General features: G+C 40.0%; 3 protein-coding genes and 1 long non-coding RNA gene across 4 annotated transcripts; 3 read left to right on the top strand and 1 right to left on the bottom strand.

The window, feature by feature from the left end:
• Positions 1–610: 610 nt before the first annotated feature.
• LOC306736724 (proliferation-associated protein 2G4-like) lies at positions 611–6990 on the top strand (the record flags this gene model as incomplete). The annotated part of the gene is made up of 13 exons (XM_079218385.1): positions 611–692; positions 2462–2590; positions 2784–2889; positions 3692–3761; positions 3859–3951; positions 4154–4217; positions 4349–4427; positions 4851–4929; positions 5040–5173; positions 5266–5360; positions 5454–5581; positions 5690–5743; positions 5858–6990. 13 exons carry the CDS (start codon positions 611–613, stop codon positions 5918–5920), a joined length of 1176 nt encoding a protein of 391 aa, XP_079074511.1. The 3' UTR covers positions 5921–6990.
• Positions 6991–7861: 871 nt separating this feature from the next.
• Positions 7862–9408, top strand: LOC306736094. Its single transcript, XR_013770989.1, has 4 exons — positions 7862–7897; positions 7997–8023; positions 8496–8518; positions 9103–9408. It is a non-coding gene; the product is annotated as an uncharacterized lncRNA (long non-coding RNA).
• Positions 9409–11016: 1608 nt separating this feature from the next.
• crbn (cereblon) lies at positions 11017–18521 on the top strand (the record flags this gene model as incomplete). The annotated part of the gene is made up of 11 exons (XM_079218403.1): positions 11017–11098; positions 11371–11483; positions 11638–11840; positions 12192–12344; positions 13914–14076; positions 14631–14693; positions 14813–14897; positions 15021–15136; positions 15933–15997; positions 17400–17531; positions 18338–18521. Exons 1-11 carry the CDS (start codon positions 11026–11028, stop codon positions 18519–18521), a joined length of 1350 nt encoding a protein of 449 aa, XP_079074529.1. The 5' UTR covers positions 11017–11025.
• Positions 18522–22118: 3597 nt separating this feature from the next.
• Positions 22119–23718, bottom strand: LOC306737033 (vasopressin V2 receptor-like; the record flags this gene model as incomplete). Its single annotated transcript, XM_079218738.1, has 2 exons — positions 22119–22327; positions 22878–23718. The coding sequence occupies 2 exons, from the start codon at positions 23716–23718 to the stop codon at positions 22119–22121; spliced, it is 1050 nt and encodes a 349-aa protein (XP_079074864.1).
• Positions 23719–24671: the final 953 nt, after the last annotated feature.

The following is a 24671-nucleotide window of genomic DNA, read 5'->3' as shown; positions in this document are numbered from 1 at the left end:
TTTTGTCCATTTATAGACATTTGGTGTAGTGGTTAACACTCCCAGCTGGGCCATTGGCTGAGTTACTGTGCGATCCTTTTTGGATCACCTCTTTGGATCAATAAATGTTTTTCCGGAGCTTTAAGCCATATATCATGGCCTTCATCAGAAGGCAAATTAAATCAGTAGTTTTGTGTTTCACACAAATACTTTCATATGATAATAAAACATGTACATATAAAAAATATATATATATATTTGCACGAGATAATTAGCATATGTTTATAATAGCATTTCTCATAAATGTGGAAAAATTTGTACTATTTTGTATGTTCAACTTGTCATCGGGAGTTTTTCTCAGCACTTGGTGCAACATTGACATTGTTGAACAACGAATTGATAGATATGTCACTGCATCCAGAGCCACGAGATATTTTAGGCAGGCTCCCTTGCATTTTGGCGGGTCGTGGTAGCTGTGACTCTGTTAGCGTAACGGTGAAGAGGGAGGGGCTTGGAGGGCTGTGGGAGGCTCCGGGAGGCTCCGGTGTTAGCAACAGCGTGAGAGTCGTGCTGAGCTTCGGAGAGCTATCGCTGTTAAAGGCCCACGAGCGACTGAAACTTCACTGCCAAGATGTCCGACGACGATAAAGAGCAGACCATAGCCGATGACTTGGTGGTCACCAAGTACAAGATGGGGGGTGACATCGCCAACCGTAAGTAAATGTAGCTAGTAACCGTTAGTGAGAGATGAGCTGCTCTAGTTGGCCTCTCGTGCAGCCGTTAGTTTCCCCTCAGCAGCAGCAGCCATGTGGTTTAGTACATGGCTACGCTATCCCAACGGGCGGGCTCGCGAGCACAGTTGGTTCATTTCTAGCTCCTGTTCGATCATATTAGCTCCTCTGTTACTGCTGACCAGCGTTGAGGTCGGGTCCTTGACTAGAAAGAGCTGTCTGTTTAGCTAACGTGTGAAGCTCTTCGGCTAGCTAGTTAGCTCAGCCTGTTGCTCAGTACAGTCAGCTCACGTTACACATGATAAGCAAACGTTACAAGATAAGCAGGAAGCCATCAAGTCACTTGGACCTTCGTTACAGGCTGGCCTCTTTTTGTTCGTTTATTCTTACTTTTAAAGCTGGTGATCTGTTAGTTGACATAGCTGACATGTCTGCTGCAAGAATAATATGTGGTCAAAGTAACAGCTTGCATGTTACTCTTAACAATATTCAGGTGACATTTTCGTTGCCGCATGAGTGGGAGCTAAATAATATCCCCTGTCACACAGTCTACGTGATTTTTAAGTTATGAGTTGTCGGTAATTACATTTTAACTAACTGCTAAGAACAAGTTTGTTTTTCAGCAAACCCAGCACTTAAATACTTGACAGACAAAGTTATACCATCATATTCATCAGAATCATATTAACATCTAATATTATAACGCTGTTTTTGATTTGCAATATTGCCTGCTGATATTTCAAAGAGTGCGTTAAAACATTATAAACGGTGCTGCTAAATCACTGATGATTGACGTTTATATATATATATATATATATATATATATATATATATATATATATATATATATATATATATATTCAAACTTTTATAGTGCTTTTCAAAGTACACAAAGACGCTTTACATTGGGGACAAAAGACATAGACAAACTAAATGAAAAGGCAAACAAACAATTTTGGTAACAAAAAAAGAAAACTGGAGAAGCTGCGTGGGTCATAGTGGAGGGTAGGTGCAGGGGTTTAGCAGGTGATGGCGAGTTGGAAGAGGTGTGTTTTGAGGGCTTGCTTAAATGAAGATGGGGTGGGAGCCTGACTCATGGATGGGGAGAGCGTTCCAGAGAGGGGGGGGGGGGGGGGTGCAGCAGCAGCTGAGAAGGCGCTGTCACCCCAGGTGTGTATGTGTCATATCACCCAACCCTATTTAAGACCTAGAGTTTGACAATATTGAAAAATTAAATCACTATTTTGAGTCGGTTCACTGACAACTGACTCGGGGTTCGTTTATGGTAAATTGACCTGTACTTGTAAAGCGCTTTTCTAGTCTTCCGACCACTCAAAGCGCTTAATAAACCCTACTTGTCATCATTCGCACATTAATGGCAGTGGCCACGGTGCCACCTGTCCATCAGGACTAACTAACATTCATACACCATAGGCACAGTACGGGAACAATTTGGGGTTAAGTGTCTTCCCCAAGGGGGCATCAACATTGGCTAGCGCAGCCGAGGATCAAACCATCGATCCTTTGATGGAAGGACGACCCTGCGCACACCACTGAACCACCAAGTTGATGGGATCTCTCTGAACAAATATCATAAATTGTGGGGGCATTCAGTGTTGGTTTTACTTGGTGTTAACACAGTCACTGTAACTCATCTGTTTTAGACAATAACTGTTATGATACCTGGTCTCATACCTGCTCCATTTGGTTCCTCTTCTGCACCTCTTGATCATTTTCCGTGTGTCACCCAGAGGCTCTTCGTCTGCTTTTGGAAATGGCCACTCCCGGGGTGTCGGTGCTCACCCTCTGTGTTAAGGGGGATGCCTACATCATGGCTGAGACGGGAAAGGTCTTCAAACGGGAGAAGGACATTAAGAAAGGTGAGTCAAAGATGATACTAGTGAGAATGCTGTCATTCCGATGCACTGAGGTAGACTTATCAAGAAGAGTCTAGATGTAGTCAGTCTTCCAAATTGTTGATGCAAGTGTCACTCCCTCCTTGTACAGTTTTTTTGCTAAGCTTGTGGCTGATTTCCAAATGAAGACTTGGTGGTTCTCCTTTCCCTCTTCTAGGCATTGCCTTTCCCACCAGCGTCTCAGTTAATAACTGTGTTTGCCACTTCTCTCCCCTGAAGAGTGACCCCGACTACACACTTAAAGATGAGGATCTGGTCAAAATGTAGGCACCACGCTCTGAAATAATGTCACCCTTTGTTCTCCCGTGTGTGTGATGAGTCTGTTGTCCACCCCTCTTTATGTGACATCTTGGCTTGTATGTAAGGGTATTATCTTGTCTGTCGACTGTCTGCTTCATCAATACGGTTTTGTCTTCCTGTCTGTATGTGGCAAACAACAAGTATGATTGGACACTTTTAGAACATGTGTTTTTTGCAGTTTTTAAAGTGAAATGTCCGGTTTTAGCTTTGATGGCCACCCATCGGCTAAATCCTGATTATCACATTTTTCTAATGCAATGTTGTGCTTAGAAAAAGAAAGTCAGCTTATCTTAGTTGTTGTATTGCCACATGTGTTTTCGTCCTCTGTAACATTTTTTGTGTTGCATGTGGAGTTGCAATGTTTTAAAGTTTGTTGTTGCTCGTGGTGTTGTGGTTGCACACTAGGTTTATATCTTTCTCTTTTTGTGAACCCTCATAGGGTAGACTTCTGTCTGCTCCCTTGTATTCATAATTAGTCCTTCACTGTACTTCAGCTACAGCCAAAAATAAATTAACCTAGAAGTACATATTCAGTTAAATGGATATAACAGATTAAATGTTATATTTGTGTCTGACCTTTTGTTAGTCTTTTTCAAAGTAGATGATATTCTGTCCTTCCTGAGTTCGTTGGTCTGATTGATTGGTTCTTTTTCTCAACATTTGTAAACTGGGCTGGTATAGGAAGTTAAATTTGGCACATGATCGATTTGATTTGTTTTATTATTTCATACTCTCATCTCTACTTGTACTCTTTATTTTGTGTAGTGATCTAGGAGTTCATGTTGATGGCTTCATTGCTAATGTTGCTCACAGCTTTGTGGTGGGAGCCAGTAAGGTGAGGAGCTTTTTTAAATGTTGCTTTTTTCATAATTTTGTGTTCTCCTGTGAAGTACTCCTTTAAGTCCTCTTCTCACTGTGTCTTGTGTCTGCAGGAGAACCCCATTACAGGCCGGAAAGCTGACGTAATCAAAGCGGCTCATCTTTGTGCAGAAGCAGCTCTTCGCCTCGTTAAACCTGGTAACCAGGTACAAAGAAACACTTCCTCACGGTTTTCTCCATGTCTACCATTAATGAGTTACCTTTTCTACAGTTTTGGCTAATGAAAAGATTTAAATTGGCTTTTTAAATTATTCTTAAGAATTAAAACTCTGGTTTGTGTCAGTGTGTTTGTCTTTTCTACTAAACTGTATTTTGCATATGAAAGTGATGCCCTTTTCTGTGTCTCAGAACACTCAAGTGACAGATGCCTGGAACAAGATTGCTCAGTCATTCAAATGCTCACCAATAGAGGGTGAGTATTTGTCATAAAAAACATCTTTTCAGATTTGTTCATGTAATGTGAAGACCATGTCTGTTACAGATTCATAACATGCAAGTGGATGTTTCGATACTCATTTTTCTGCCCTACTTTTATTTTTCAAGGTATGCTGTCTCATCAGCTAAAGCAACATGTCATAGATGGAGAGAAGACAATCATTCAGAACCCGACAGACCAGCAAAGGTATATGTAGTGGTAAATCTGGGCCAGCTTTTGGCGCGGTCACACAAATGCAAAATTAACCTTCAACTCCTGTTCTTTCGCATTTTATGCCAGCGAAGGGCATTCACTATCAGCTTTGTGATGCCTATGGTCTGATTGGAATGTTACAATAAAACCATAATGACTGCTGACACATGGGTGGCCCAGCCACCCAAATCACAAAAAATGCGCATTATACCTAAACATTACATATACCGTGTCTCCATCTCGCCAGACTAAGTCTTAGTTTTATGTTGTAAGCTCTGAGACTTGTAACACAGAACCAATACAGTGGACATAAATTAAATTAGATTTGTGGTGCTGAAACCAACCATCCAAAATGACATTTGAAAAATTGTAACAGCAAATTGTTTTTCACTGGCTGCTGTTGATACTCAATTTCAGGAAGGACCAGGAGAAGGCAGAGTTCGAGGTACATGAAGTTTATGCTGTGGACGTCTTGATAAGCACTGGAGAAGGAAAGGTCAGTGTGTTTTCTAGTCCTTTATTCATACCCATTGCTGCCAAAAAAGTGTTTTTAATAAAGAGACACTTATTGTTTCTTAAATTGTTACTCTTGTCATTTACAATTAGGCCAGAGATGGAGGTCTGAGGACCACCATTTATAAGAGGGACCCCAATAAGCAATACGGCTTGAAGATGAAAACTTCCCGTATGTTCTTCAGCGAAGTTGATCGGCGCTTTGATGCCATGCCTTTTACTCTCCGGTATGAATACCACACTTTGTGTCACTACTAATATACATAATCCATCACGTGCTGAAATTTGAATGCACTTACTTGATTCCATCGTCCGTCAGAGCATTCGAGGATGAGGCCAAGGCACGCCTGGGTGTGGTGGAGTGTGCCAAACATGAATTGGTACAGCCTTTCAGCGTTCTACAGGAGAAAGAGGGTGAGTATTTACCTCCCCCTTTTATCATGTTTTTGCTTTTTCATATTTCTCTTTTTATTTACCGCCCCCCTACTTTGTGTCTTTTGTTCTCAGGGGAGTATGTAGCTCAGTTTAAGTTCACAGTATTGCTGATGGCCAACGGGCCTCACAGAATCACCAACGGACCCTTAGATCCAGAGCTCTACAAGTCGGAGCATGAAGTTCAGGATGCCGAGCTACGGGTAAGATTGTTATTTCACTTCACTTTACATCAAGCTCCATAATCACAGAAACTGGCTGCATTAAACATTTGATTACCTTTTTACTAAAACGTCTCTCCTCTTCCCCAGACTTTACTACAGAGCTCTGCAAACCTTAAAACACAGAAGAAAAAGAAAAGAAAGGTACATTATTATTTAAACAATGAACCCTCATGCTGTCCTACCATTCACTTCCTCGACTTTTCTGTCGCCTCACTGATCCGTTCCTCCCTCTTTCTTTTTTTTTACATCCTACAGGCCTCAAAGACGGCAGAAAATGCGACTGGACAGCCAACTGAGGACACAGAAGCCGTAGAATAACAAAATGCTGCCTTTCCACACATGCAAGACCCCAAAGAGAAGCAAGAGGAAATATGACAAATTGCCCCAAACTCTTAGCCCATTACAAATCTTTGATTTCACCAATTATGCAGCTGAATTTGAGATCTTACATGGATGCTTAACCCTTTACTGCAGTCACTAAAAGTACCATGTTACTTTTTCATCCCTTTCTTGAGAAATAAAGAATATTTGCAAATAGTTTTACATCTTTGAAAGTACATGTTGCCAAATGGTACGTGTGCGGCTGGTGCCTGCATTTGTTTTTTTACTTAAATAAACTTTTGATCTTCTTCAGGTTTATATTATTCACAACTTTCAAGTAAACAGAAGCTTACACTGGGCATTAATGGAAGTGGATCAGTCTGTATTTTTGACATCATACTACAGTGAAGGATTATTGGTTGATAACAATGGAAACATGAGTCACAACAAGTTATCTAAACTTGTTTATATGTAAACAAAGATTTATAGTGAAGAAATTGTCCATAAAAAATTATGTTCGCCTCTTGTGAGTGAAATCAGATGTTGATGAGTTTATTCATCCAGTGCTTTATGAAAAAACGGACCTTTAGCATTTAAAACATTTGATCAAAAGCATTTTTCCTTAACTTCCTTAACTGTTTATGTTTAGTCTCCCATCATCAAGGCTGTCATTTAGCTGAAACTACAGGGTTTTAACAGCACAATTATTTTAAAGTATTAACATGAGCAAAAGACAATACATCAGCTCAACTTTAGGGAACAAAACCGATACATTTCCTGCCATTTCCCTTTGAATTTTTTTAAACGACAGAATCTTGTATGTTCCACTTTTTAAAAACTTTTCTATTAGTGACACCTGTTACTTGCTTTACTACGTCAGTTGTTTTGTGAAGCATGACATTTAAAGCTGACCAGGTTTAAAAATAGAGGTTTTTTTATGGGTGTCTTGTGGAATTGGACCAGTAAGAGATCAGTTCAGGTCTTGAGTTTCATTTTGAGGTCTGGGTCCGATTTCTCAACAAAAAAGTAAAAATCCTGCTTTGTAGCTCAATCAGTGGACAATGGAACTTTACATCTAATGAAATAAAAACATTTTCATACATTTCTGTTGGTTTTGTCTGAAGTTTTTTGTCAAAGTTCAGTATTGGAAATATCAATTATCATGATTACCTGCCCACTTAAGTTCAAATGGTAAAATAAGAAATTGTTGGAGATGAAATTAGATTTTCTTTCTGTCTGTTGAGGCTATTTGTCCATTGTGGGAAATTTTGGACATCAATGACTTCAGCTTCTTTATAGCAACATTAGATATTTAATAGTCTGACATACCTGCCTGTTTGCTTGATTTCCCTTTGCCTTGATACAAGTATGTTATCTACATTGCCCTTTCCTGAGCATCAGCATGTTTTTTTTGCATACATATTTTTTGTAGGTTAGAGAAGTGGTGCTATAATCAATTAGTTTTTTTGGGGGGGGGGGGGACAAATTAAACAAATACAAGTCATGCATTAACTGTCCTGGAGCTTTTGGTCATTTCACACAAATATCAGCAGATTATGGTCAAAGTTACATCTAGTATTTACATTGGTCATAGGTATTTTACTTTACTTAACTTGTCTGTTAACTTGTCTGTCAATTCAGTAGTTAGAGTAAAGTGTAAAGTAAAAAGAAACCTTTTAAAAACAAAACATCAGGTCAATTTATTTCCAGAATAATAGACTAGTTTTTGTTAATAAAGGTCCTACAAACTCTGTTCATAAAATTTCCTTGAAAAAGTGGATATTCCATTCAAATATGTCGCCATATGTCAATAAAATTACTTTTCAGTAGGAAAGACGCAAACCTGACCATTACAACTACATTTCCCAATGAGCTAAAACACAAGTTGGCCCTTGGTACATGACGTCATCACCTGTATAAATATCGCCCTCTTCCTTCGTCACATCCTCTTTCCGTTGCTCCTCTTGCTTTGAGGTATGGAAACCTGCTCCTCTGCCAACTGAATCCATAGCAATCCTTAAGTTTTCCTAATCATCCACTGGTACTAATCATTTAATTGTTTTGTTTTCACAGAAACTTCTCCTCACGATGAGAGCCAAGGTGAGTTGACCAGCAAGTGTTCGTATTTTTGTGGTTTTCTTATTTCCTCTTCCTGTTGCAGTCAATGACGCTAGCTAGCATCAGAACAGCACCCTCCGTGCTGCTTTAACGTGTCTATTGACTGAAAATGTTTCTCTATCCTTTCATTGTGTTTATAATGCCTACTTTTGCAAGTAAAGTAAAACTATTATTTCAATGAATGCGTAAAGCAATGCAACGTTTTGTGCTACTGCGCCAGGAAGGCCCGCTTTAGGTTGCATGCGCTGATGTTAGCCATGTTAACGTCAATACAATTGCATCTAATGTGTTTATTTTGAGAGGGCCATGAATGTGAAATGCTTTAGTACCAGTGGTTGGCGCAGTGCGTAGTAGTTTCTCTGCATCATATGAAGCATGCTGTAAGTGCGGGAGCACGCATGGCAAATGTGACTGCAGTAATTGTTCTCTAACAAATATCCATTTTGTTTTCCAGTGGAGGAAGAAGCGTATGCGCAGGTAACATTAATACTCTTTTCTTTGTACAACTGCAGTCTAGTTCCAATGTTTTTTTTTTTTTATGACTTACCATAAAACTATAATATATCCATGTATGGCATAATTACTGAATTCAACTATACAACACCAGCTCTTGAATGCAGGATTAAGGCTTACTCTACAAATATCTACATGACACTAGTGACATGTTAATGGAGCAATAATATCAATATTGTTGTCCATGTGAAGATCAGTTATTGAATCAAAGTTACAACTCTAATTACTTTATTCCCTTAATGTTTTTCCACAAGTTCTAAAATGACAAAACTAGTCTTGTGTTTCTTTGTTTTTTTTGCTGTGGGGTGACCATTGCAAGGCATATCTTTAATTGTGAGATTGACTGCAGGCGACACAGTAATGTACCAAACATTGATTGTAGATATTGGGTTGACATTCAAACTCAACCTCATGTCCCAGGTTTTTTTTGTTGTTGTAATGGGCCATAAGTGTAGATGCGGTTTGCTATAAATCCATATTGTTAAATGGCCATTGTGCAGCTAACTTCTAAATGTTTTCCTGACCGCTGCTGTTTTTGGTTTCAAAAGGCTGAAGCGTAAAAGGAGGAAGATGAGGCAGAGGTCAAAGTAGGCCCCTCATCCCTGCCAGCTGTGATCCCGTCGCAGCCTCCAGTTGACTGACTTGTGGCTGAAGTGGAGCCTTAATCAGTGGCAGAGACCTGAACCCTGATTTGAGACGACTGCGCATCTCATGGAGACTGCTGTGGCAGTCTGACTGAAATAGGCAAAGGCGTGGACTTAAAACATAAGAACTACAGCTGCTTTGTTCACGGATCATAATGCATTTTATTTACCAACAACTGATGTATTGAACAATAAACACTTAAAAATTTACGCCACGGTTGTCTCTTAATATGACTGATTAGTTGTTTCGTGGCTCGTTATAACTTTACTATTAATTGCGGCACTTTTTTGATCAGTTATGAACCTCTACTTATGTGTTTCAATCACTTCAGGATTATGACTAATATCTAAATGGAGATGTAGATAAACTTACAGTGGTGTTTTTGGGAGTCAAATGCGATGTTTCTAAATCTATTGTTCTAGAATTGAGGGAACTAAAGATTCGCCTGCTATAAGGTGCCATGTTACACCTATGTTAATATTCCACGCCAGCACACTATCAAATGTATTGATTGGCTACCCATACATTTGTTATACCAGTCAGTGCATTAAATGTACATATTTTCCAAGTATCATCCAGATCAAAGAAACTGAATATAGTGCCTAAATACTAATTTACATTACTGCGTTTCTAATTTAGATTTTTGTTTCTAGAGTTTTGTGAAACTGCAGGTGTTTTTCAAAAACTGGCTTTGCTCAGATGGTATCCATTTGATATTTGCGCGTTATCTCAAACTATAATTTAACTAAAGCAGTTTTAATGAGTGAATAAAAAGGCATTTTTGTTGTGCTGCTGGACACCAACAACATGCTTCTATTACATGTTTGTTAAATATATCATTCTCGTCTGTAGTTCAAGTCCTATATGTTTTATATATACTTTATTGATGAGTATGCACAGGGCTCAGCGAACAAGTATTTTCATTTTTGTGTGTCCGTGTTCTGTTTACAATAGTAATGAAAGTGGAGCCAACATAAGAGTCAAATGTAAAGTAAAACATTTTAAATAAGAAAAAATAATTGATCAAAACACACACGACCTTTGCGTTTGTTCAGAGTTTGTGTAATACAGTATTGTAAGAATATAATCAAGTAGTTAGATTTGGTTACAGTAAATCAGACGGATGGACAGAACCTGACGCGTCTCATTCAGTGGTTAACACTGACAGATTTGGGAAATAGGAAATGAAAGGCTGCCGCTTCTTTGTGAAATGCTCATTACAGCCTCTGAGTGTATTTTTTTTACTTTCATCAGAAAATGTAAGTATGAAAAGAAAAACTATCTTGTATCTAGCCTCCTGCAAGTAACTAGAGCTGTGGCTCACTAGAAAAGAAGTGGAGTAACTCGACAATATTTGGCTCTGCAATGTAGAAGGATAAATGGAACTCAACTGAAGTACAAGTATCTCCAAATTGCATATAAAAACACAGTGCTGAAATGAATGTATGTATTGTTACTTTGCACTTTATGGATGTATTGCAAATATGTACCATCTAAATTCAAATAATTATTTTCCATGCATTAGATGTACACATAATCAAGCGGTCTTCAGACTCGTGGGGTAAAGAGTGATTTTTTTGGGAGTGGGGCGTCCATGGAGTCTAACAAAAGTGAAATAAAACTTAAATTTCAAAACTGGGGTGCTAAAATCGGGGCATGAGAGAACATGTAGGAACCACAGGCATGATCTCTGGATTAAATGAATCTGCATAGTTGAGCCCAGTTTTGAGTCGCGTGATGCGTCGACAGGGGGCGCACGTGACCCGTCTTGACGTTGCACACTGAAGACGCCGTAGAAGAAGAGTTAGTTTTGTAAACACAAGGATATGGCTGACGAGAGGGGTGGAGGTGAAGACAACGTCAACGACAACATGGGGAACCAGTTACATCTTTTTCCAGGTAACTGTTGAATTTACCAAAAGATGGTGTGTCTGCTTGGTGTTTTAACAGAAAAGCGGATTTCCTGCTAACAGCTAGCTAACATTTCTTCACAACAGGCCACTGTCAGGCATCACATCCCGAATGACTCGTTCTATGAACCTCTGCTGTCATTTTCTGTTCATTTTAACCACCAGAGTGACTCGTTAAAACGATAAAGTTGCAGCTGTAGTTTGGTTAGGAGGTGTTAAAAGAGCTCACTTTGAGCCGCTATGCTTGCTGTGCCATAACAGACAACGAGGACGAGGAGGAGGAAGATGACATGGAGACTGAAGACCGAGACAGTGAGGAGGCAGAGAAGCCCACCATGATCACCTTTGACCCCAGTCTTCCCACATCACACGCTGTGAGTGATGCCACTGCTGCTTTCCTTCTCCACAAGTTTACCACCGTGCATGTGTCACATTTACCTTCCCAGTGTTTTAATAATCAGTCACAAAGCTGTAGAGTTGGTGTTCTTGCAGCTGTCGTTGTGTTGATTCTGACCCGTGTGCCGGCAGTACCTGGGTTCAGACATGGAGGAGTTTCACGGCCGTACAGTCCACGATGAGGACAGCTGTCAGACCATCCCTGTGCTGCCACACACGGCCGTCATGCTAGTGCCGGGCCAGACGCTGCCTCTGCAGCTCTTCAGGCCGCAGGAGGTCAGCATGATGCGGAGCGTCATCCAGAAAGACCGCACCTTTGCAGTGCTTGCACACAGGTAAGAAGCATTAAAAAGGACTTTGTTGCCATCGGCAATCATCACAGACTGGACCGAGCGCATTTCTTTGTTTGGCGTATCAGTCAAAAGGTTTACTAGTCATGAAACACTTGAAGAGCTTTTTAACGTCTTGGAAAAGAAATCCTGATGAAAATCTGACATGCTGCATGCAATTTGAAAGATCTGGGCATGCTTGATGGGAATTGAATGATGTTTTTTCTGTGATTTGTACCATTGTTTTTGTATGCCAGTCCCCCAGCCTTATAGGAGTACAACACTAAATGACTGAAGTATCCTTTTGAATTGTTTTGGGATTTAAATTTTAATGGTTTTATTTGGTGTCGGTTTCAGCAGTGATGCCGGTGAGTCGGAGCCAGAGTTTGGGACAACAGCTGAAATCTACGCATACAGAGAAGAACAGGAGTATGGCATTGAAACTGTCAAAGTGAAAGCTGTAGGCAGGCAGAGATTCAAGGTCCATGAGATAAGAACTCAAGCAGACGGGTAAGTTTAATTGTCTCATAAACAAAAGGCATGTGCACATTTGAATGAGAGATGCACACTGTGAATGAAGACATAATCATTGTGTCGTGGTTCTCACATGGAGTGAGCCGATAGTTGTCTGTAGGAACACTGCAAAAACTTTAAATGATGTTACTTATATTACCCCTCAAATGTAAATGGTATTCATTGCTGGCTGGTAACTGTGGTAGATTGTATTATTATATTATTCTATGATCAATTAGTCATAATTTCTAAGTATGTAAGAGATGATTTCTCTTAGATAAATTATCGCCATAGACTGCAAGTCCAGTGAATTATAAGATTCTCGTAAGTCAAACCAGTTGAATCATAGTGGCCACCATTTATCGGTGTTTGTCCAGCCTGGGTTTCCTGCAGCCTGTTACAGTCAGGACTCTTTTTCTTTTCCAAAATGACTCAAGTGGTGTTCTCATAGTTCACAGCTAGAGGGCAGACTAACAGAAAAAAAGTAAACTGAGAACATGATAGTCAGCTTGCCACGATTGTATTAGTGGAGTAACCACTGTAAATATAAACAGTCAGGTTTTGGTTGTGACTTGTACTTTGAAGATGAGTTAATTGTGGTTGTGCTATAATTCTCCTGCTACATGCTCTGTAGAGGGTTTAGTTTATTTTTTAGAATCTTCATGGGTTACAAGAAAATGCAATGCCCATTCTTTGAGCCTCCTCCTGTTGGAGTCTACAGTAATGGAGCATCGAGGAGAAACGCTGCCTATTTAAGTGTTGTGCTGGTACTGTAGATCATGTCTATATACATCCAAATCATTGAAGTTTACTGTCCGTAAAACTGGGTCTACGTACAGACATGTTTCCCTCTTTCTTTAGTTGCGGTTGTGTAATGCACATAAATTCGTTATAAATTCGTTAATACTCCTGTTAACCTTTTGTTGTACTGTCAGTGACCCCAGCAAGCATAGAACTGAACATGTTGCAGAAACTAATAATTGGAAATTCTGTGCCACTGCCATCATATTATGGCAGCAGTTTTGTGTATTTATTTGTATTTCTTGTGGAGTTTTGTGCATTAAATAGTTAGAAATTAGACACTTTAGACACTTTTGGCAGGATTGGCCTACATGCCATTTTGTGTGTGTGTGTGTGTGTGTGTGTGTGTGTGTGTGTGTGTGTGTGTGTGTGTGTGTGTGTGTGTGTGTGTGTGTGTGTGTGTGTGTGTGTTCTGCTTCATGATGACAGCTAAAGGTGTTGTATTGCTCATGTGGTGTTGCTTAGTGAATGCTTGTTTGTCTGAGCTCCAGGGAGTTCACTGAGGGCATCCTGGGTGAAGAGGAAGGGATGAATATTTCTTATTGCTGACAGAGAAAATGCACAGACGGCACCTTTTTATGATCATCTTCGATTTAGAAACATCCTGTCATACACCTAATAGCATTCAACCAGCACTCCATGTGTTTAATCTGTTATTCATCAACTCGGTTTAACTCTCCTCCTGTTATTCTCGTTCACATTTACTCCTTGCCTGACTTTTTTTCCACATCCTATGTTATTGTCTCCCTTCATTTGTCTCGTCAGGATCAGACAAGCCAAAGTACAGATCCTTCCAGAAAGAATCCTTCCAGATCCCCTCTCTGCCGTGCAGCTAGGACCCCTCTCCAGGCTCCACATGCACCCCTCCTCCAAACCCCCGATTCAGAGCTGCAAAGAGGCCCAACGCTGGTGGAATAACTACCAGCAGGTGAGACGCACAAACACAGTACATGTTGTACACATGTACAGCAATAATATGCAACATATTTTGCTATGAAATACTAAAAATCACGTGATTGTCCATCACAAGGAAAGGAAAGTTTGAGGGGGCTCACATGTCCGGACTGAACAAGAAAAAAGAACTCCAGCTATAACGATTATTGCTTTTCTCAGAGACGTGATTCATTTTACAGACGATGAAACATCAGAAAATAGTGAAAAATGCTCGATACCCAAAGTCCAAGGTGACTTCTTCAGTTTTTGTTCGACCAAACATCAATTTTGTTTGAGCATTTTTGTGTCCTTTTGTCCTGGCATTCTGTCATAGTTTTAAATTTTGACAACAAATAATAATATTTTAGACAATAGTGTGCTTCCAAACATGGGAATAGTCTTATATGAGTATGAAGTTTTTCGCTTTTGGTAATCGCTTTTCAGTAATCACAATGTGGGAAATGTATTTTAACTGGGATGTACTGGGTACTTCAGTAATCATTGTATGAAGATCGAATTAGTTAATGATGCGTATGTTTTTCATCACAGAGGAAGTTTCATTGTGCCAGTCTGACGCCATGGCCACCTTGGGTCTACAGACTGTACGACTCTGTGAGTACTGCAGACACTGTGCACTGCTTGGAATTTCCTCCTTTCTGTGTATAAACATCACATACTGTAGGAATAGATGTAAACCAGGTTGTCTCTGCCTCCTGTGTCTCACCTCACAGGAGACCCTCATGAACAGAGTGAAGAAACAGCTCCATGAATGGGACGAGAATCTGAAGGATGACTCCCTCCCTAAGAACGCCGTAGGTCAGCCTCTGTTCTGTGTGTTACAGATGGATGGCAGACGCATACACACATGCGCATATATGTCTTTTCGTTTGTGTTTTTTCTTTTCAACCCTTTCTTTCCCTGCTGTCTGGTTTCCGTCAGACTTCTCTTACAAAGTGGCGGCCTGCCTGCCCATAGACGACGCTCTGCGGCTCCAGCTGCTAAAGATCGGCAGTGCCATCCAGAGACTTCGCTGTGAGCTGGACATCATGGACCGGGTAAGGAAAGGTCACCACCGACCCCTCATTCCTGCCCGACCACCTCCGCCTGTCTCATCTGCCCCTGCAGCCATCATCATGTGATAAGATCTGGTCTTCCTGCTGGTGTCGTTCTACACAGACCGTCTCTGTTTTTCCTTCTGATGTTCTGTAGCTGTCAGGGGCTGTACCTGCAATATTTCAGTCCAAAGTTAGCCTTCACAATGTAAACTGTTTAGAAATATTTTAGTGTAAGCAAACAGTTTAATTTTATTGCTTGTAACAATGGATTTGAACAGATCTGTAGTAAACATGCAGTATACATTAGCTGCCACATTTCACCAGCAAAAGGCATGTTTGGTGGAATATTTACTAACAAAACAGCTACACCGTAGTAAACGAATATTTACGCTTCATGTTATTTTTTGCTTTCTAAATCTAAACACTGGATTTTGAATGCAGACTTTGTGGGTTTTGGTCTCATGCGGTTTAAATGTGGTTATTCTCAGTGTGCTATGTTGGAATTTATCCTAATGACAATTAACATTTTGGCAGTTATCATTAGCTTTCTTTAATCAACGTATTATGCATTTAGTGTCTTGATTAACATTTACATTAGAATGTTATGGTGGCAAAAATGACAGATAATCCTGGGTGAAGAAGGCCAATGTCACTCTAACCTTATCAACAAACATTAAGCTGATCATGCACGCACAGACGAACGCACAGCACACAGCGCTTCATTCCCCTGCATCACCAGAAACTGCAACGCGTTCACAGTATGTGTAAAACACACTTTATTATCTCTCCTCCTTAGTGCACATCACTGTGCTGTAAGCAGTGCCAGGACACAGAAGTCACCACCAAAAATGAGATCTTCAGGTGAGGACATCAGTACTTTAGCATGTTGCTCCGTTATTACGAATGTTTTTCAGCACAGTGTTAATACAACTTCCCAGAGATTTGACATTTGTTTGAGACATAGATAATTCATCACTGTGCATATTGCATGTGGTGTTGCACTTTCTTCACCTGCCTGACACGTAACCAGATTAAGGAGCTGAAACTGTCTGAGCATTAAATGAAGCTTTAACATTTTTTAGCACCTAGATGCACACATTTCTGTCTTTGAAGAGGTTTTACCTGATCGTTCGGCCACCTGTAGAAACCAGACGGTTGTCAGCTGAGCCTGATCGGCCATGAACCAGCCAATCTGTCTCATGATGGTTTTACAAATGAGTCCTTCCCTGCAGCAGTTGGGGTTAATGTAAAAAACACATGAAAACAGTCTGATTGTGGTACACTACCAGGAACAGAACTGGTGCCATTTATAATTTTTTGTTGTTTTCATTTTTGTATGTACCTTCATCACGGTAATTATTAACACGTCAATGTTGATTAACGTTTGAGTTTCTGTATGGAAGTGGCATAAAGTCTGCGGTTCTGTCGTCAACATAAGACACACACACACACACACACACACACACACACACACACACACACACACACACACACTGACTGTAATGTAATTTTATAACATTAATGTGTTTGTCTGAGAGTCAAACACAGAACCACCAATGAAACTCTCCAGACCTTCACTTCATTTATGAGAGAAGTGTATCAACTGTTTTGTTCTTTGTATCTGGATAATAATGATTATGTGTTTAATATGATTCCTGAAGTTAGACACTTCCTGACTAACAACTACATATATATGAATTTATGTATGCATTTTCAGTGGAGGCAGGAAATGGCTACTTGAGAAACTGACTCAAATTGTGTCTCTTTGTGTGGTTTTATTTTCTGCAAGGACCTGTGAGGTTAAAAAAGGATTTTGCCAAACTTAAAGTTGGAAAAAACATTTACTATCCTTGAGCCTTAGTTTTGTAGTTTATGTGTTGTATTTCTCTAATTCACTTAGACCACACTGGACTCATTTCAAGCCACTGAGTTATAAAAAAGTGCGTTATGATTTTGAAACCTTAAGTTGTTTAAACCTTGTTTTGCCTCTTAGTGGCATATCAACAACATTTCATCTGTGTGCTAATTTAATTTATATTCTGGGACATCCAACTGTACTCCAAAATGGTCATAACTGTACTATATTATACACATTCTATGTGCTACACACAATATGTAGTATTTTTGAGTTTCTAATCAATATCTTGTTTTATTCTTTATTTTAAAAGGACCATTCTGATGTTTTAGTTTTTTGCTTTAACTGTTAACTGAAGTCATATTCCCTGCTGATGACGTGTTCCTCTGGCCTGTCCTCTCCCTGCAGCTTGTCCCTGTATGGACCCATGGCTGCATACGTCAACCCTCACGGTTACGTACATGAAACCCTGACTGTCTACAAAGCCAACAACCTTAACCTGGTCGGCCGGCCTTCCACACTGCATAGCTGGTTTCCAGGGTAACTTTGCTATACTTTTAGGCATTTAGCTCTCACCCCTCCCTTTGGACCAGTGAACGATGCAACACCTAACACACGCACAATGAATAGATTGATTCTGACCCCTTTCAGTGCTTTCATAAATGCAGCTTTAGAAATGTGACATATTATGTAGAAGGTCTCACCCATTGCACCGGGGGTCCTTGTCATGCTTTGATACCACATTTGCTCTAACTGTATTGTGACATTGTCCAGTGTCTTGAATTATACACCTCTGCCTTTCTGTGTGGCATCATAATCAATGTGTGACACCAGATTTCTGTAGAGAGCAGCAGGAGAGGGAGAACTCCCAGAGACTCTCTGCATCCGTAACAGCGATGTGAGAAGATACTGTAAATCTGTGTCACTGATGTGGACTGTGAGATATTTTCTCCTGGGTACAGACGTTCACCTGTGTAATGAATTTAATTTAATGTGCCTTCAGTGGCTTATTACTACATCTAGAAAATACCATCAAGAAGAAAGCATTAAGTATTTATTTATCAGTCTTGGTTAAATTGTTCCATAAACCATTATAGTGTAAAACCGTATACTGTTTTTCATCAGCTGAATTACTTGTTAATGGCACATACAGTAAGTACCAGTATGAGCTGTTGGTAACGGGTTGCCTTCTAATAGCGAGTATAAAATAAACTAGAGACCATCTTGTGATGGGATCACTGAGAATAAAAACTGCTTCATCATTCCAAACGGTTCATGTTTTTGTATCCTAAAATGTGTCTGAAAGGGATGTTTAATAACATCTTGTCCTCTTCCTTTGCCCGCAGGTACGCCTGGACAATCGCTCAGTGCCTAACCTGCGGGTCTCACATGGGTTGGAAGTTCACAGCCACCAAGAAAGACTTGTCTCCAGCTCGTTTTTGGGGTCTGACCCGCTCAGCTATGCTCCCCCGTATCCCCCATGGCGAGGGAGAGGAGGGGAGGGAGGGCTCTCGCCTTTTCTGCCTGTGATGTCGGACCATCAGTTAACGTAAAAAGAAAGAAAAAAGAAATCCTCACGAGCCTGGATCTTCATGCGCTCTCTGGCTGCGTTTACTTTTAGTGATCGATGCATCACACACCGCCTGTCACCCATGGCAGAAAATCCATCATGTTAGTGGAAAGATCAGTAGGCCTTAAAATGTCACTCTTAAGAGCAAATTGGAACAGGGAGGAGGAAGTAATTGTTCTCAAAGGTCCTTGATATGATGACTAAGTGCATTTTGAGAGAGAAATAGATCATACTGGATTGATTCCCTTCAGTTGAAGCATCCTAGCATGCAGCTAGCTGATCTGCACATCTGTCCAGCTGATTCCTTGGTAGCTGCAGACACACAAACTCAGTTTTCCTTTGAACTCCTTTCCTTTGTGTGATGGATAATTTGACTGCATGCAGGTGAGATAGATATATTGGTGGTCACCTAATCTGTTGTTAAACCAACCAGAAAATATAAATTCACTTAGCATTCAGATCCTTTGTGGGTTTCTCAGATATGTTTTCTGACGTCAGCTGCTGTCTTTAGAAGGAAGGAAAGTGCTAATATTTTCAATCTTGGAGTTAAATTTGATGTATTTTTGTATGCAAGAAAATTGGGAAGTAATTTACCTACTCATCCATGTGTGCTTTCTATTATCACACCAGTTTTTTATGCAATAAACAAAAAACTGAGGCGACAATGTGTAATATACTTGATATAATCGCTGTCTGGTTTGTATTCAACCAAGGCTCATTGTGCTGTCAGACGATGTGCTTCATGAAACAAGAAAGTAAAAATAAGAGATGTCTTCTTGGCCCCGAATGGAAGACTGTTTCTTTTAAATGTTAAAGCTGATTAACACAGAGAGCGAGAAGCAATGAAGTCTTCATTGAGTGTGTTCATATTGTATGACATGTTAAAATGGTGTGCCTACGCCGCAGCGCAGTGTCTTTTGATACGTGTGATGAATCAGTGAGCCACAGACGTGAATGAAAGATTGTAAATGATGAAGAGATTCAGATTTAATTAAACAAATGTTTATTTTGGGGTTTTTAGTTTCTCAGTTTTTAGAACTTGTGATTTTGTTGCAAGGTGCTGTCTCATGTTTGTATAAATGTTGCTGTAAATAAGAGGCAGATAAAGCCTTTGCTGTGAAACACTACTGTTATTAGAATCTGACTCTTATTTTATTTTAGTCTCTTCATGTCACAGAATTGTTTGGAAATCATCTTTTCATTATTAAGTCATTAATCGCAATAAGAAATCATCTAGAATGTCAAGATGATTGGTTTGTCTAATTTAATGTTTTGGGATATTTTCCTAAAGGAATAGATCCAGCCTTTACAGATATGCGTGCTATCGTCACATAATCCCTGGCATTAAAGCAAATTAGCGTTATTCTGAAAATGTCAAAACTACTCACAATTTAAAAGGGAGACAGTTTTCAATTTCAAAATGATGACATGTTTTTCATGCAGCCTAAGCACGATGTCATGTAGATGTATAATTCTGAGTTGTGTCGACACACTGAAATGACTTCACTGGTTTTATGAAGAGCTTGTTTTGAATTACTCTTTTATTCTTATCGTCTTTCCTTAAAAGAGTATTCCTTGATTTTACATAGACTCCCTGTCAGACTAAAGAGGGACAGTTAAATTATTTAATTGGAATCGAAGTGGTAGAAGCATCCTTTTTTTTTATTCAATGCATTCTTCTGTGTTAATACTTGCCACCAACATTACCCACAATGCAACTCGACCGCTGGCAATTTGGTCAGAGACTGGTGTGTCATGACATAGTTCTTTTAAGTTACATTCACATTGTAAATCCTATTAATAGTTATATGTTGAACTCTTCAACGGTTTCATCTCATTTGGTTTCATAAATGTTTGTATACTAGATGTACAATTTAAAATGCTGTGTTAAGCCTTCTTTGACAATATTCTCTGTCATATCGCTGATTCTGTGTTCGCCAAGCTGTCAGGCTTTCATGCAATAAAATGGATGCTTCACAGAAGAAATCATTGGTCTGGTTCCAAAGATGGCTTTTGCTGTTTTTTTCTTGACATTCAGTGGACCAGAGTACAAGAGAAGGGGGGGGGGGGGGGGGACAAGAAGTGGTACAAGAAGTGACTGTCGCAAGAAATCCTCAGCTAGCAGCACAACATATTACAGTATGCTGCTCATTATTTGGGCTTTGTTAATGATAACAAAATGAATTGTATTACTATCAGACGTAATATAATTACATAACTGCTGGATTCAGTAGAGTCAAAGCTGATTACAAACTCCTGCTGAAGGTCTTGAAGGTCAAAGTACTGAATCACATTACCATTCTAACACTGATAGAAACCAATACACAGATTATTGGCTTTCACCTTTGCACATGTTCCCAATATCACACAGGCAACAGACACGAATGACCTGCTGTCAGCCTGGTGTAATGATGGAGCATGTGTTTCCTAATTGTTCAATATAATTGCTGAAAGATACCATACTTTTTCACACCCCTCAATGTCTGATACACAAAGCACCCATCGGCGTCTGTATGACACCCACCAGGCGTTCAAATCCCTACAATGTAAACCCATATAAACCCATGTGAACCAAAAACCAGATATATTCACCTACTGAGGTGGATGGGTCAAACTAACGCAGCACTAAAAACGAAACAAAAAGAAACATGCACTTTATTAGTCCCCTTGGGGAAATTCTTCTCTGCATTTGACCCATCCCTGGTTAGGGAGCATAGTCTTAATTATTATGGTCATAGTTCTTTACTTTGTCATAAATTGACTGAAAATATGTTCGTATACGAGTAAAAACACAAAGCAGCTGAGATATTTGTTTTATTCCAGCACTTGCCTTAGTTGGACATAGCAAATATACAAACAGAGTCACTCAGCAGTTATTCACCACAGAGAACAGGAATAGAAGTCTTTAAATGCTAACAGCTTTTTTTGGAATGAAAAATGCATATTTGTTTTAAACAAAGCGTTCTTGCTTTCACTCTTTGTAATAGTTTTCTCTTTTGGAAAATAAACCTATAAATACAATAGATTTGATCCCTTAAGATCTCGGATATTAACTCAAAGGACTGTGGTATAATTTCATATGATTGCTCAAAATTGTGTTCCTCTTTACCAGCATGATCTGCAAACCAATCATTGAAATTGTCTGAAAGGCAAAGTGTTCCTGCAGTCTAAATCTAGCTTCTATTAAATATGAGGAATCTTTATGTCACATAAAAACTGTCACAGTCATAACAATGTGATGACATGATCTTTACAGAGTCCATACTGATTTTCCCTTAAAAAAGCACTGGCCCTATATGTCCAACACCTTGCCCTTGTCCTCCTTCAACATCCAACATCTGGAGTGCAGACTCGTGGCCATTGAAGGGTTGGTGAATACTTCCATGACGCATACTATATTTTTCTTCATATGTCAGAGATCCTGACAGGTACAGTATTTATCATCTCCATGCCGCTTTGTTCAGAAGAAACAGTCGTTCAAACGCAGAGACATATCGGAGGCAGCCCTGCGAGGCGCATGCAGGGTTTTCCCGTTTCCAGATTAAAATTTGTGGCTCTCATTTGGACTCGGACACATTTTTGAAGCTCATGTACAACGTGCTGACCAGCGTCGCCTCTTCGCGGATTGAACCCTTACCGGTGAGGTGCCGCTGCCACAGGAGTGTCACGAGCCTCTGGGGAAAGTGTCCGCTGAACAGAAGGTAAATGCAGGGGTTCGCGCAGCTGTTCAGACTGGCCAGCAACATCAGGACGGTGAAAGTCACAGCTGGAATGACAAAGCGAATCCATCTCTTAATATCTTATCGTTTATCTTTGCGTGAAGGTGCTCTTTTACAATATGTGTAATGTAATCTAATTACGGATCGCGTTGAAGAAAAGTTAGACAAAATCTAGGGTAAAAGTATAAAATATAAGACTTTACAATAAATCACCTCTGGGCAGATCCTCTGTATGTAAATTAATTAATCAACATCAATAGCCCTTGCACCTTGTTGTTTGTTACTCACTGTACATGGTTATGTTTATATATACTTCATATACACTACACTACACATACTTTGCATTTTTGCACTTTCTCTATTGTTTAAATTTAATTTCTTAAATTAACACTCTCTGCTGTTTCGTTGTACATATTGAGTTTTGCTGTATAGATTGAGCATCTTTCATCCCGGTTATTTTTATGTTTGTGTCTGTAAGCTGATACGACCAACACAGCTCCCCTTGGGGATGAATACAGTATATAGCTATCTATCTATATCTATCTATAACCAGATCAAACTGGGCACCAGCCAGAAATACAAATGTTAATGACTTACTTTCTTTCGGCGCATTTGTGTCCCAGGCGGACCAGAGCTGGACCGTGAAGAAGGGAGCCCAGCACACAATATAAACCAGCACGATGACCACCGTCATCTTCAGCGTCTTCACCCTGGCTTTGGACATGCCGGCCACACCGCTAGCTCTGGATGGCAGAGGGAGACCCACTTTGCTCTGCCGTTGACTCTTTTGGTAGAGGTTGATCTGTATGGCCCGGCAGATGCGCACTTGACAAAAAACAACTGTACTAACAGGTAAAATGAAAATGACCAGAGTGATCCAGGTGATGTAAGTCTGTAGTCCCCACGGGTGGATAAATTTGGCCCAGCAGTCAAACACACCAGGTGCAACCTCGACCTGAGAGAAAATAAAAACCTGTGGCAAGCTGCCCAGCAGAGAAATCCCCCACGCCACACATACAGGGACGTTAAGCCTCGTGCTTGTCCGCTGGAACTTCACCATCGGGTTGCAGACAGCCTGGTATCTGTCAACTGTCAACACCACGATCATGTAAGTGGAGGAAAACATCCCGAGAACTTGAAGGTACTTCACCAGGCGGCACAGCAGGTCTGGTCCAACAAATCTGTCTGTGATGTCCCAAATGAGCTGCGGGCACACTTGGAAGAAAGCGACCACCAGATCTGCGAGGCACAGGTGGAAGACGAAGACGCGCATCCTGGTCATCTGCTTGCGCTGTCTCCAGAGGACCAGCAGCAGGGAGGTGTTGAGGATGGCGGCGCTGATGAAGATGACACTGAGGAGCGCGATCTCCAGCTTGGCTAAACTCTCGTCCCTCGCCAAGTCCTCCGCGAAGTTACTGCCGTTCAGACTAGGACACATTGTGTTTGTCTCGTGAAGGAGTGCAGACTCGCCAGCAGAGAAACAGGCTGGTGCAAATAACAGACAGTGTTGAAACTCTTAATTTTTCTCAAACAAAATGAATCGAAACACTTTTACTTGGCAATAACCTAGTCTGTCACGTAATATATGTATTTTAACACTTTTTATTCTGAACAAATTGTTTCGTTTGTTACAAATCACCTATTCAATTAAACAAGTATAACCATTTGTCAGCAAAGCATTTAGCATGTATTTCTACCTACCTTTATATATTTGTTTTTCAAAAAGTCCCGCAGGTGATTTGATACTGCAGTGGTCGAGCTCTGGTTGCAATCTCTCGGGGGGAAGGTGGTCTATACTGTGCCTTGTGCGTTATGTGAGGATGGAACTGGGTGGAGCTTAGAAAGGCTACATGGGAATAAAAATGAAGTGCTCATATAGTGTGTGTGCACAAAATTGAATTAATACAAAAGGTGATATGATTAAAGCTCCAGACAAGGTAAATAATATACTTTGAGATGATTGTGTCTCAGCAGTAAAATGTTGTAAGACATGTATCATATCCTTAATTTTAACCAAGGTTGCTTGATACCTGTACCACAGTACGAATATTTTTAATTAATCAAACATTAACAGTGATTACAAAACGTACAGAGCAAACAAAAACAACAAGTATTAATTTAGCAAAATAACAGTCGGTGTTTATTATTACACATTGTATAACCCTATTAGATTAATTTTCATATAATATATAATTAGTATAACATACACGTGCATGTAATGCTGTAGCTGATCATATTTGAACGCTTATATGTTCCTGTTGGGCTGAATAATCTTAACATTTGATCACATTCTGTAAATCGGTTTTGTGCGATCTTCGTGTGTAAGTAATGTTTGCCTCTGAAATAAAAGAGGCTGCAAAAAACCTGCTCTGTATTTGAAATGAGACAAAA

The sequence above is a fragment of the Taurulus bubalis genome (genome assembly GCF_910589615.1).
Source record: "Taurulus bubalis genome assembly, chromosome: 5".
Classification (NCBI taxonomy): domain Eukaryota; kingdom Metazoa; phylum Chordata; class Actinopteri; order Perciformes; family Cottidae; genus Taurulus; species Taurulus bubalis.
The sequence above is the reverse complement of the archived record's forward strand: the minus strand, read 5'-3'. Positions and strand labels throughout refer to the sequence as shown.